General features: G+C 44.6%; 1 protein-coding gene across 1 annotated transcript; it reads left to right on the plus strand.

Moving 5' to 3' along the window:
- Nucleotides 1-1814: 1814 nt before the first annotated feature.
- Nucleotides 1815-14527, plus strand: polr2a (RNA polymerase II subunit A). Its single transcript, XM_086198165.1, has 29 exons — nucleotides 1815-2164; nucleotides 2936-3068; nucleotides 3158-3294; nucleotides 3404-3577; nucleotides 4003-4284; nucleotides 4371-4532; nucleotides 4648-4868; nucleotides 4957-5089; nucleotides 5209-5333; nucleotides 5498-5708; nucleotides 5788-5997; nucleotides 6079-6247; nucleotides 6342-6436; nucleotides 6537-6740; nucleotides 6818-7040; nucleotides 7124-7307; nucleotides 7489-7660; nucleotides 7908-8013; nucleotides 8326-8531; nucleotides 8614-8877; nucleotides 8972-9179; nucleotides 9258-9358; nucleotides 9434-9538; nucleotides 9622-9804; nucleotides 9907-10110; nucleotides 10193-10379; nucleotides 10461-10574; nucleotides 10682-10831; nucleotides 10937-14527. Exons 1-29 carry the CDS (start codon nucleotides 2078-2080, stop codon nucleotides 12085-12087), a joined length of 5901 nt encoding a protein of 1966 aa, XP_086054291.1. The 5' UTR covers nucleotides 1815-2077; the 3' UTR covers nucleotides 12088-14527.
- Nucleotides 14528-14544: the final 17 nt, after the last annotated feature.

Here is a 14544-nt window from a genome sequence, read left to right on the forward strand (position 1 = left end):
GTTATATTTCCTCGTTAAGTAAAGAGCCAGCTTATCCTTCCCAAAAAGACTAATATGGACGTTAGATAATGTTAGCTAGCAAAATGGCTTCAACCCTTCGACACAGACGAGGAGACTAGACGACATAGAGGGCCACGAAAACTTTACTATAACGTCCATTTTGATTTATTAAGGGAAACATTGCTTACTTTATTGGATTATTAACAACGAAATATTTGAGTGCGCGTCTACTTGACCGGTAAATTAGCCAGAGAGAATATTCCAGACTCCATCTTCCTTGTTAACAACAAGAAGCCTATCGTACACCACCGCCATGTTGAACGCTAACAGTATCAAGCTTAGCACTTTATAGGACAACCATGTACCGTTTTAACTCAATTGCTACCGCCACACTGTAAATAGTAACACGTACATTAACACGGACATTGCCGTTAACTTGACAGGAACAGGGAATTCCTTCAACTAATTCTTAAATGTAAGCTAACACTCGGTTTTTCCACATCCAGTATGAAGCCGAAGTTACGTTAGCACAGAGGGTTTATCCATTCCGAGTACAATACTACATTAAATAACCTTAAACTAAATTCACCATGCAAAATAATATCTGGCCGTTGATATATTAACGACAAAGCGAAGGCTGCATACCCTCGTCGTCGACGTAACATAGCCTTCAGCTAACGATAGCAAAATAACCTGCTTTGATAGAAAAAAAGAAATATCACCGATGGTATTTGTAGTATTCTCAGCCGGCATATAAGCCACTAATAACCTTACATTTCAAGGTAATTCAAGATACTACGCCATCATAGAAACGGCGAGCTTATATCACTTAGCCGCCAAAACCGTGGCATTTCGGACTGATTTCGAAACGCGGCCTACACCGAAGTTTAGCATTTTCAAAGTAATATTAAAAGTGAAATGACATTTGTTTAGTACATACTGATGTTTATCACACACACGACAACTACAATTGAAAATTGTCAGAAATAATTAATAAACAATCGATAAACGACATTAAAGGCTTTCCCCAGACTTTCCTACAGGGCGTACGGCTTATCCAGTCCAGCAGAGCGGCGTCAACTCCAGGCGAGTCCGGGGCTTCCGACAATGTCCCAAAGATCCCAAAAATAAGATGATAAAAATCCGAACAATCGCCCTTTATCTAAAAAAGATTTTTAAATAATCCATTACACAGTGTTTCTATGTGAAAACATTGTGTATTTCGACAATTTTCGTCTGTTTAGTCACACATCTTAGTAGGCCTCAGCCCTGAGCCGCTTTTCTTAGAGCCCAGGCTCACCCAGAGCGAGACGAACGGGAGAACAGAGGTTTTTTTTTACTTTTGCTCTGAGGGAAGAAATCCGCATCGGCAATGTTCGGAAAACATCGGAAATGGGGTGGGTTTTGTTTAAATTATTCTAAAACACATCATTTCTTAGTACCCATTGGTTATCTCCTCTACGCTACTCTATATTGATAAGAACTCAGACCAATCAGAAGGCTGTCATTCAATATTCACTTTTTTAAGGGTACAATCTTTGTTACCCCGCCTACAATGTTTTCATGAAGCCAATAGAATTGAGTTCTGATAAAATGAACGACCGCCTTTAGCTGTGATTCGTTGAAAAAAGTCAACGTCATTTGTGATTGGCAGTACGTGAGATAAAATTATTTATTCATTAAACTGACTCAAATGGCCAATGAGCATTTTACCATGAAGATCCATGTCCCACCCACTGAAGTGTAAGTCCCTGCCTTTATGAATGGTAAACCCCGTAGCACACACTCAGTCTATATAACCAAGCGTCGGCTGCTCTAACACTCAGAAGCGCTCAGAGCGCTCCAGAGTGCAGATCAGGAAAAGGAGAGGGGACGGCCGGTGGCTAGCTCAGCTAGGACAAAAACATAAATAATTCGGTTCTTAAGGAAACCGACGACTGAGGTCCCTGGGATATCGCCTTCGGAGACTTTCCGGTCACCGTTGGCGGCCTGACCAGAGTCGTGGTGACAACTTACAGGCTGTTCCTGCTCACAAAGCGACGTGCCGAGGAAGGACGCGTCTCTTTGAATAGACAGGATGCACGGACCGCCCTCCGGCGACAGCGCATGCCCCTTGCGCACGATCAAGAGAGTTCAGTTCGGCATCATCAGCCCAGATGAGCTTGTAGGTTTTCTTTTGGGGGAATGGGGATTCTTTATTGATTGTTTGGCAGATCACACACACATCTCTTTATAATTTCTCGACTTATCTTGTAGTTTGGTATACGTAGCAACTACACGGCTCTATATACAAAGACAAATTCGTGCTGTTAGCCTAGCCTAGCCTAGCTAGCTGGGCAGGCTGGTGGAGCTTGAGCTAACTAGCATGTTGTAGGAAGTTTGGAAACTTTAAGCACAACATTATGAATTTAGCAAACCACGTCATGACATGAATTAAAGCCCTTTTTTGTTCATGTGCCGTATGTGTATGCCCAACTTTTTTTGTTGAAATCGTGGTTTGCTAACGGCGATTCGTTACTTGCAGTTACCCTATTGGTCTTACAGTGGTCGCATTGTATTAATTAGACTGTTTTGTCCTCTATATAAATGAATAAAAAATGTTTAAAAATGACATGTATGTTTCATTTACCCAGGAATAAATTGTTTTGAATGTACACATCTTTGTAATATTTGTCAAAATCGTTCAAACTCTGTTACCATACTGATTTAGCTCTTAAGCATTAAACATGTATATGGTAAATTTTGTCTATTAACTGAAAGAAGCAATTTGATAGCAGTTGATTTCTGGAATTTTTTTTTTTTTTTTTTTTAGTGAGAATTGCACAATTTAGATACGGGCATAGACTTTGGAGATAATTGGGGAAATGTATGTTACAGCTGTGACAAATTTTTACTATAGTATCTGTTTAAATTTTATGTTCAATGTCTCTTATAGAAACGGATGTCCGTCACTGAAGGGGGGATTAAATACCCCGAAACTACAGAAGGTGGACGTCCTAAACTTGGTGGCCTTATGGATCCAAGACAAGGGGTCATAGAAAGAAGTGGAAGATGTCAAACGTGTGCAGGTAAAAATCGATATATTTAAATGTTTCCCAGAGAAGTTGGTTATCAGATGAAATGATTTGATGTAATTTGAATAACTTTTGGCTTACAGGAAACATGACAGAATGCCCAGGGCACTTTGGACACATCGAACTTGCAAAGCCAGTCTTCCATGTTGGCTTTGTGACAAAAATAATGAAGGTGTTACGATGTGTCTGCTTCTTTTGTTCAAAGCTATTAGTGGATTCGGTAAGTTTGTTTACATTTTATTGCTTTTATTCAATCATGTATGTTGTACTTAAAATGAATTATCTGTTTCAGCGTCACTTTAATAGTTTGTTTGTGCTGTTATCTTCAGAACAATCCAAAGATCAAAGACATCCTTGCCAAATCAAAAGGGCAACCCAGGAAACGGTTGACACATGTGTACGAGCTGTGCAAAGGGAAGAATATCTGTGAAGGAGGGGAGGAGATGGATAACAAATTCGGAATGGAACAGCAGGAGACGGAGGAAGACCTCACCAAGGAGAAGGTATTGGACCAGAGTGACTTAAAAAGCCTTGAGTAGCGCGTGTCTGCAGAAGTTGTAAACATTCAGTTTTAGGCACCCACAATTTTAGGACCACAAGTCAAGGATCCCTAGAGGGCTAAGGCAAATCAAGGCGAGTATAAGCTAACAATGGTTGTAACCACACTCTCTGGCAGCCAATGTTTTCAGTGAGGTGTTTACATGGGCGCTAGTTATTTGGATATCTACACGTGTCGTTTTGGCCGCTAAACTGGTTGTTTTTATTAAGACATTGAAAAATTTTCAGCCATCTTTTAGCGACAAAGCTATATATATTTCACAAGCCAAGGCCACAGACTTAGGGACATAGTCATCTTTCTTGCAACAAAACAGCTTGTTTTTGTTGTTGTTTTTTTTTATTGGCTTTGCTTATTGTCTCTTTGACATAGGGCCACGGTGGTTGTGGACGCTACCAGCCACGCATCAGACGCTCAGGCTTGGAGCTGTACGCCGAGTGGAAGCATGTAAACGAGGATTCTCAGGAGAAGAAAATCCTTCTGAGTCCTGAGCGTGTGCACGAGATTTTTAAACGCATCTCAGATGAAGAGGACATCATCTTGGGCATGGACCCCAAGTTTGCACGACCAGAGTGGATGATCCTAACCGTGTTGCCGGTACCTCCGCTCGCTGTCAGGCCTGCTGTTGTCATGCAGGGATCTGCTCGCAACCAGGTAAGATAGACTATATTTATACTTGTTTGAAGTGACATAACAATGAAATCAATGCCACAAACTAAAGCAGTTATTTCTGTTTAAAGGATGACTTGACCCACAAGCTGGCTGACATCGTCAAGATCAACAACCAACTGAGAAGGAACGAGCAGAGTGGCGCGGCAGCTCACGTTATTGCTGAGGATGTCAAGCTGCTGCAGTTTCATGTTGCCACCATGGTGGACAATGAGTTGCCAGGTCTGCCAAGGGTATGTGTGACACTTTAATTACTTAAATGATTTAACTAATTACTGAAATAGTAAGAAAAGACAAACAGTGGTTTAATATCTGATTAGGTATACTAAACACACCTACTTTTTCCAGGCAATGCAAAAATCTGGCCGCCCTCTCAAATCCATCAAACAGCGTCTAAAGGGGAAGGAAGGGCGAGTCCGAGGTAACCTGATGGGCAAGCGTGTCGACTTCTCTGCACGAACCGTTATCACCCCGGACCCAAACCTCCAAATCGACCAAGTTGGTGTGCCACGATCCATTGCAGCCAATATGACCTTCCCAGAAATTGTCACGCCATTTAACATCGACAGGTACAACAATGAAATGTTAGAGGAGAAAACAATGTAAAAAGCTGTTTGTGTCATGTTTGTGGTGAGATGAATCATTTTGATATTTTAGATTGCAAGAGCTTGTGCGAAGAGGCAACAGCCAATACCCCGGGGCCAAATACATCATCCGTGACAACGGCGACAGAATTGACCTGCGATTTCACCCTAAACCAAGTGACCTTCATTTGCAGATCGGATACAAGGCAAGATTAAAAAAAAATAATAATAATAATTTAAATGGTAGCTTTACAGCACAATGCTTGTTCAGTAAATTTTGAAAATTGCATTTGTATGCAGACTAACATGGGTTTGTCTTTTTTAGGTGGAAAGACACATGTGCGATGGAGACATTGTCATCTTTAACAGACAGCCCACGCTACATAAAATGTCCATGATGGGGCACAGGGTTCGAATCCTGCCGTGGTCCACATTTCGACTCAACCTTAGGTATTATAGTGGATTTTCTTTTATACTCAGAGAATTTGGTCCTCATAAGGAGTGAAAAGATCCACTGATCCATCGACAAACATTGGATTCAATTAAAACTTCATTTCAACTTGTAAGTCAGAGATGTCATGTAGCAGCTCTGACTTCCTCTCGTCTCCCTCCAGTGTCACCACGCCATACAATGCCGACTTCGATGGAGATGAGATGAACCTCCACCTGCCCCAGTCCCTTGAGACGAGGGCTGAGATTCAGGAGCTGGCGATGGTGCCTCGTATGATTGTGACGCCCCAGTCCAACAGGCCTGTCATGGGAATTGTGCAGGACACTCTCACTGCTGTGCGCAAATTCACTAAACGAGACGTCTTCTTAGAGAGGGTGAGGCTTTTAGATGTTGGGCTGATTTCTATGCTGTTTTGTTGTGTTAAAGTGCTAAATTAAAACATGTCCTCCTCAGGGTGAAGTGATGAACCTTCTCATGTTCCTCTCCACCTGGGATGGGAAAATGCCCCAGCCAGCTATTCTCAAGCCCCGCCCTCTGTGGACAGGAAAGCAGATCTTTAGCCTTATCATTCCTGGTCACATTAATGTCATCCGAACTCACAGCACCCACCCTGACGATGAGGACAGTGGCCCGTACAAACATATTTCACCTGGAGACACCAAGGTACAAAATTCAATGACTCGTCTAAGATCAGAGCATGAAAATCACAATACACGTCACCTTACATCCAAGTCTTTCTCATAGGTTATTGTGGAAAACGGCGAGCTGATCATGGGGATCCTGTGTAAGAAGTCTCTCGGAACCTCAGCAGGCTCCCTCGTCCACATTTCCTACCTGGAAATGGGACATGACATCACCAGGCTCTTCTACTCCAACATTCAGACAGTTGTTAACAACTGGCTGCTCATAGAAGGTAATATATTTAACATTATTTGCTGTTGTAGCAGCAGGTGGCAGCAGAGAGTTACATTATCTTTTTTTTTTTGTGTACTATTTTTTCTGATTAGGTCATTCCATCGGTATTGGTGACTCCATTGCTGATGCCAAGACTTACCTCGACATCCAGAATACCATCAAGAAAGCCAAACAGGATGTGATAGAAGTAAGTAGAATGCCACCAATATGGCATTATATCTAAGTTATTGTGTTTTTTTATTTTCAAGAGAGAATTAAATATTAAAGTCTCTACTTCTGTCTGCCAGGTCATCGAGAAAGCCCACAACAATGAGCTGGAACCAACCCCTGGTAACACACTGAGGCAGACCTTTGAGAACCAGGTGAATCGTATCCTCAACGACGCCCGTGACAAAACCGGCTCCTCCGCTCAGAAGTCTCTATCTGAGTACAACAACTTCAAATCGATGGTGGTGGCAGGGTCCAAGGGCTCCAAGATTAACATCTCACAGGTAGCAGAGTTGCTTTTACTACCTCAATGGCAGATGACAATCACAACCTCTTGACATCCCTCTACCTCCTTTTTCAGGTTATTGCTGTGGTGGGGCAGCAGAATGTAGAGGGTAAACGTATCCCCTTTGGCTTCAAACATCGCACACTGCCTCACTTCATTAAAGATGATTATGGCCCTGAGAGCAGAGGCTTTGTGGAGAACTCCTACCTGGCCGGCCTGACTCCAACTGAGTTCTTCTTCCACGCCATGGGAGGCAGAGAGGGTCTTATCGACACAGCTGTCAAGACTGCTGAGACTGGTAAGTCCAAGTGGGCTCAAGTATTCAACTCCAAGTTCCATGCATTCAGGGGAAACATAAGAATATTCGTTGTACCACACCAGGTTACATCCAGCGTCGTCTCATCAAGTCTATGGAGTCTGTGATGGTGAAGTACGACGGCACAGTGCGTAACTCCATCAACCAGGTGGTCCAACTGCGTTACGGGGAGGACGGTCTGGCCGGAGAGAATGTTGAGTTCCAAAACCTGGCAACAGTCAAACCGTCACACAAGGCCTTTGAAAAGAAGTAAGATCCATTTGTATGTACAAAGAAATGATGTAAGGACACTGGGTAGTTCCAAGTGCCAAACCATGCTGTGCTTTAACTCCACGAAAAGCCTAATCTGGTAACACTAGTCAGTTGTGCTTAATCTTGTAGTATCAGTGGCTTACAGGTGTCATCCTCCATCTTTGTCTTATCTGTCCAGGTTCAAGTTTGACTGTACCAATGAGCGAGCACTAAGGCGAACGCTGCAGGAAGACGTGGTAAAAGATGTACTGACCAACGCCCATGTGCAGAGTACCTTGGAGCGAGAGTTCGAAAAGATGAAGGAGGACAGGGAGATCCTGCGAGCCATTTTCCCCACTGGGGACAGTAAGGTGTGTGTGTGTGTGTGTGTGTACTCTTACAGGATAATTCCTGCATTTCTGTTTGGATCTTTTCCAAAATAGCACCACTTAGTAGCAATCTTAACCTGTCAGTGGCAAAACAAGGTCTTTTTACCTATTCTCGCATAATCGTTATCCCTATTTATCATTTTGCCCCTAAGCGATGAGTGCAGAAGTCCATGAAGCCACGTGTTGGTCTTTTCTATGCATTTACTGCAATTCTTCTCATTACCTGCAGGTGGTGCTGCCATGCAACCTTGCAAGAATGATCTGGAATGCTCAGAAGATCTTCCGCATTAACACTCGAACCCCGACCGACCTTAATCCTCTTAGGGTTGTTGAGGGTAAGCTCGTAGAACAAGCTTCAAAACAGTCTGCTTGGTGACCACATTTATAGGTAATTGTAAGATTCTGTAAAGCTCCCTGGTGGGGTTTAATTTACAAGTGGAACTGTCAAAGGTACTAATGGGTTGGTAACAAGAAAAGAAATGATCATTTTCCGTATTTGTCAGATACTCATACCTTAATGCTAATGTTTTAAATTTAAAATGTTCGGAATATGAATTATACATACAGCAGTTGCATGGCAGGAGGCCTCATGTATTCCAATATCCTGTCAAAATATCGAGTAATTGTTGGTTTGTGTGTTTCCTCAGGTGTTCAGGAGCTGAGTAAGAAACTGGTGATTGTGAACGGTGATGATCCCCTGAGCAGACAGGCGCAGCAGAACGCCACTCTGCTCTTCAACATCCACCTCCGTTCCACGCTTTGCTCCAAACGCATGACTGAAGAATTCCGACTGACTACTGAGGCTTTCGATTGGCTGCTAGGAGAGATTGAGACCAAGTTCAACCAGTCCATTGTGAGTTTATTTGCATACAAACTGTTTAACAAGTCTATTAGACATGATTTTTCATTATTCCCTTCATCCCCTCATCTCCCAGGCCCATCCAGGTGAAATGGTTGGGGCCCTCGCTGCCCAATCACTGGGAGAACCAGCCACTCAGATGACCTTGAACACTTTCCACTATGCCGGTGTGTCGGCTAAGAATGTGACACTTGGTGTGCCCCGTCTGAAGGAGTTGATCAACATCTCCAAGAGACCTAAAACACCATCACTGACAGTTTTCCTGCTGGGTCAGGCGGCACGCGATGCTGAAAGAGCCAAAGACATCCTCTGTCGGTTGGAGCACACCACACTGCGAAAGGTGCAAACAGCAGGGTCAGAGTGCCAAACCCAGTAGAGCTTCTTACTCAGTTCTCCTAACACCTCAGTATCTTTTCTTCTTTTTTTTTTTTCAGGTGACTGCCAACACGGCCATCTACTACGACCCCAACCCCCAGAATACAGTTGTAGCTGAGGACCAGGAATGGGTGAACGTCTACTACGAGATGCCTGACTTTGATGTGACACGCATTTCACCCTGGCTGCTGCGTATCGAGTTGGATCGCAAGCACATGACTGATCGCAAGCTGACTATGGAGCAGATTGCAGAGAAGATCAACACAGGTTGGAAGACAGTCAGTCCTGTGCCACTTTGATTGAAATGACACATTGGCTTAACGCTGTCATTGCTCACCCATGAAGGTTTTGGAGACGACCTGAACTGTATCTTCAATGATGATAATGCCGAGAAGCTGGTGTTGCGAATCAGAATCATGAACAGTGATGAAAATAAGTTCCATGAGGTGAGTAGTTGGGATCTGTGTTGAAATAGAAATACCGAAGTCTGTGTTCTAAATGACAAACTCGTCTTTCGCCAGGATGAGGAGGTGGTGGACAAAATGGATGACGACGTTTTCTTGAGGTGTATCGAGTCCAACATGTTGACTGACATGACACTCCAGGGCATCGAGCAGATTAGCAAGGTAACAGAGAAAACGTTTTGTCAGTTACAAACGGATATACCAGCTTGTGGCTGTCTGTCAAAACTTAAACTCTTCTCTCTCAGGTCTACATGCACTTACCCCAGACGGACAATAAGAAGAAGATCATAATCACGGAAGACGGCGAGTTCAAGGCCTTGCAAGAGTGGATTCTTGAGACAGATGGCGTGAGCCTCATGAGGGTCCTCAGCGAGAAGGATGTAGATCCTGTCAGGACCACGTCAAACGACATCGTGGAAATCTTCACAGTATGAAACAGTCTCAAAAAATACATAAACTGGATATCAAAGGATTTTGACTGAACAGTGTATTAATGTTTTTCCCTCTTTCCCCCTTCTGTCTTTGTCTAGGTGCTGGGAATTGAGGCGGTGCGCAAGGCTCTAGAGAGGGAGTTGTACCACGTCATCTCCTTTGACGGCTCCTATGTCAACTACCGCCACTTGGCTCTGCTCTGTGACACTATGACTTGCCGCGGTCACCTGATGGCCATCACACGTCACGGTATCAATCGTCAAGACACAGGACCTCTCATGAAGTGTTCCTTTGAGGAGACGGTGAGGGAGTCACCCGTCACTGCTGTTCAAGTAATTAACAAATAGGGACGTGTTATAACCTACCTCCTGGTCTCTTCTCCAGGTTGATGTGTTGATGGAAGCGTCATCTCACGGTGAAAGTGACCCCATGAAGGGTGTGTCAGAGAACATCATGCTTGGCCAGCTGGCACCAGCTGGAACAGGCTGCTTTGACCTGCTGCTGGATGCGGAGAAGTGTAAATATGGCATGGAGATCCCGACAAACATTCCCGGAATCAGTGTGGCTGGACGTAAGTGGAGAAAAATACTCAGGGAATCTTGCCCAAATTTAAAAACTATTGTAGTAATGATCCATCGGTCTTCTTTTCCAGCCACTGGAATGTTCTTTGGTACAGTACCAAGTCCCATGAGCAGTATGTCTCCTGCCATGACCCCGTGGAACACTGGAGCTACTCCAGCCTATGGAGCATGGTCTCCCAGTGTTGGTGAGTATACGCCTGGGTATTCCAAAGCTTGTCTACCTCGTTATTTAAGCCCCCCCCCCCCCCCCCCCCCCGATGTTCAACCCTTTTTTTCTCTTTTAATCTTTTAGGAAGTGGCATGACCCCTGGAGCAGCAGGGTTTTCCCCGAGTGCTGCTTCAGATGCAAGTGGCTTCTCTCCAGGCTACTCGCCAGCCTGGTCCCCCACACCGGGGTCTCCAGGATCTCCTGGACCTGCCAGCCCCTACATCCCATCTCCAGGTTAGATTCCGTAAAAATCTTTTGGGTTTTAAAAAATTAAAAAAGAAATCAAAGTTGGATTGCCATTATTTGAGTTTTTCTGACATTGTATGGCTTCTTCTTCAGGTGGGGCCATGTCCCCCAATTATTCCCCCACCTCACCTGCCTACGAGCCTCGCTCCCCTGGCGGCTACACTCCGCAGAGCCCAGGCTATTCCCCAACCTCGCCCTCCTACTCCCCTACTTCACCCTCCTACTCCCCCACAAGCCCCAACTACAGCCCAACATCTCCCTCTTACTCCCCTACCTCGCCCAGTTATTCCCCAACTTCTCCCTCCTACTCCCCCACATCTCCCTCTTACTCCCCAACATCTCCCTCCTACTCCCCTACCTCTCCGTCTTACTCCCCCACTTCCCCCTCCTACTCTCCTACCTCGCCCAGCTACAGTCCCACATCGCCCAGCTATAGTCCGACATCACCCAGCTACTCCCCCACCTCTCCTTCTTACTCCCCCACCTCCCCCTCTTACTCACCCACATCTCCATCCTACTCTCCCACTTCCCCATCTTACTCCCCCACGTCTCCTTCTTATTCTCCAACTAGCCCGAGTTATAGCCCTACATCCCCGAACTACACACCAACCTCACCCAGTTACTCCCCTACATCTCCCTCCTACTCTCCTACTTCTCCCTCTTACTCCCCAACCTCCCCCAACTACACCCCAACCAGCCCCAACTATTCCCCTACATCTCCCTCATACTCTCCGACCTCACCATCCTACTCGCCCTCCAGCCCACGTTACACCCCTCAGTCTCCCACCTATACACCCAGCTCACCTTCCTACAGCCCCAGCTCGCCTTCCTACTCCCCCACCTCACCCAAATACACCCCAACATCACCATCATACAGCCCCAGCTCTCCAGAGTACACCCCCACTTCTCCCAAATACTCCCCCACATCACCAAAGTACTCCCCTACGTCGCCGAAGTACTCACCCACTTCCCCCACCTACTCCCCAACAACCCCAAAGTACAGCCCCACCTCTCCAACCTACTCTCCCACCTCCCCCACCTACACCCCCACAAGCCCAAAATACTCCCCCACCTCCCCGACTTACTCCCCAACTTCACCCAAGTACTCACCCACATCCCCTACATACTCGCCAACTAGTCCTAAAGGCTCCACATACAGCCCCACCTCTCCTGGATACAGTCCCACCTCGCCCACATACAGCCCAGCCATCAGTCCTGATGACAGCGACGAAGAGAACAACTGATGGGCCACTGAGGAGGAGAAGGGGAAGCAGCTGAGGAGGAGGAGGGGGCCACAGAAACCATCATCCAATCACCTCATAGAGGACAACTGACAACATCACACTGGAGGTGGTGGTGCATCTAGCTGCTGGGGCCCCCTAATTGTGATTATTTTTCTTTGGGACCCTTGTTGACCTCCTCACTTTTGACCACCTGAGGAGTTGTCCCCCTTTACCCCCCCCCCTCAAAAAAAAAAGTTTAAACTATTATTTGAAAGACATGAACTGCTTTGCCTGAAGGAAATAAAAGGCTGCCTTTTGAAATAGTTTTTTAATTTTCACATGGGGTGTAAAACTGCAAATCCTGAGGGAATAAAAAGGAGAGGAAGATGTTGTTGACACATAAGGGGAGGAAAATATCCCTTTTTAACTTTCTAGTTTACTGCATCCAGTCTCTCTCGTTCCCAGTCTAAATGTTGGGTATATAGCTGTTTTTTGGAAAGCGTACATTTTGCCAAAAGCCTTTTTGAGAAGTGGATTGTAACTCACTAAAAGCATAAGCTCTACAGAAATGGAGGATGTAAGGTTTGTTTACTGCGTGTTTCACCAAGGTGTATCTTGTTAGACCTCTTGCTGCTTTTGTAAAAGTGCAGTCCCTGCCAGTTTTTTGGTTACATGTTGTGGATGAGGGGATTTTTCTTTTCTTGAAAACATTGAATCAGATCCTCTACAGTATTGTAGAAGAAGAAAGCTGGATCATCAGCAAAAAAAACATACGATTGGAGAGAAACTGGTTTTGCAGGGAGAATCAATCCCACCCCGGCCATCGTTTCTAGTGTATGTACACATCCCCCTCCCCTCTTTCTCCTTCACACCCCAGAGACAAACCTGAAAGATGTCCTGAACACCCACCAGCACCCTCTTGTCCTCTACCATTTTGGAGACTTGTTCATCAAACGCAAAAAAAAACAACAAAAAAACAGAAACCTCTTTTCCAGATAATCTTCTTCCCTTGAAACAGGGAATTTAAAGATTTATACGAGAAATAATAATACTGTCAAATTGATTATTCTATCTTTAATTTTTGACTCTAGGAGGAAATGGGTTGCACGTGGATGAGGGATTCTAGTTTGCTGCTTTTGTCGTTGCATGAGTAGCACATGTTAATACATTTTAATCCAGTTTTAGGTTGAATTTTTGTTCCGATCCCTCCCACTTTTGCTAATATTCGTCCCATTTCTGATAGCTGATGTACACAGGTTTTTGGTTTATTTGGACTGTCCAATTTATTTAAGAAAGTAAACTGCTATTCTGTGTGAATAATAGAGGAAAATTATTTTATTTTTTGCTTCTTCTTTTTTTGTTTGTTTGCTGTTGGTGACTTTGTAAACCTGTTTGCAAGAGGCTCATGTTCATGTCCTGTGGATGAAGGGGCAGGGGGACGGTGCTTATTTTTTCGCCCCTGTTCTTCCCCTCCCAGTATAGCCATGGCAAAAGACTCTTGAGTCACCAGGCCGCTTCAGTTAGATTTTAAAAACTTTAAGGTTTCACTTCACGGCATGCCAGAGGGCAACATTTGTCCTCCAGTTGAACGTTTTTCTTTATATTTCCAAGCAGAGGTTCTCAAAAGAAACCCCTTTTGGTCTGTTATTCATAAGAAAGATCTTACCCACTACATTAGTGTGAACTTTGTTTTCAACATGTTTTTTTTTTTCTCTCTCACATGACTCGACCTAGTTTGACTGTTTTTAAGGAACCGTCTGATGGCGATGGAAACATTTTCCTTTCCTTGTTCCATTTGATCATTTCGACACTTTTTTCAAAGTCCTCAGACAAGCTGGGTCCTCCTCCCTCTTCCCTCTTCATCCACGAATGATCCTCATTTCTGAAATCAGTGTTTTGTTTTGTTTTCTTTTCTACCAGTGTATGTACCTACAAAGGGGTGGGCCAGGGTGGGACCTATTGAATCTGACTGGGAGTCCTAAAGTAAAGGAGCTGTAACCTTTGAGCTTTATGCTGAATGATTACAGCCCCTCCCCCTGCCCCGCCCCCAAAATAAACAAAAAGGATTTGAATTGAAACAGCGTCATGAGATGAAGCAGGTTTGGGCATTGCACTTAGAAAATATTATAGTGGCCTCTTATACTGAGATGGTTTGTCCACTTTGCTCGCATCCAAACCTTGTTGTCATGATCTTGTGCTGTCAAGTCAATTCAGGACAAGAGGACTCCCAGGTTGTATGGATGTTGTGTGTGCGTGCGTGCGTGTGTGTGTGTGCGCGTGTGTGTGCGCGCGCGTGTTGGAGGCTGAGACAGGGTTTCAAACTGAGGAAAGACTTCACGTGTGGGCAAAAGAAGGTTTAACTTAAATTTGCCACTGTATAGAAATAAGTTCATTATCTCATTCTCTGTATTTGTTCTGTTTGTTTTTTGACTTGGAAAAAACGAATAAAAGTTTTACTATATGTCTTGTTGTTTCTCA

The sequence above is a fragment of the Aulostomus chinensis genome, chromosome 24 (assembly GCF_037954235.1).
Source record: "Aulostomus chinensis isolate RoL2024-O1b breed Wild chromosome 24, RoL_Achi_v1.0, whole genome shotgun sequence".
Classification (NCBI taxonomy): domain Eukaryota; kingdom Metazoa; phylum Chordata; class Actinopteri; order Syngnathiformes; family Aulostomidae; genus Aulostomus; species Aulostomus chinensis.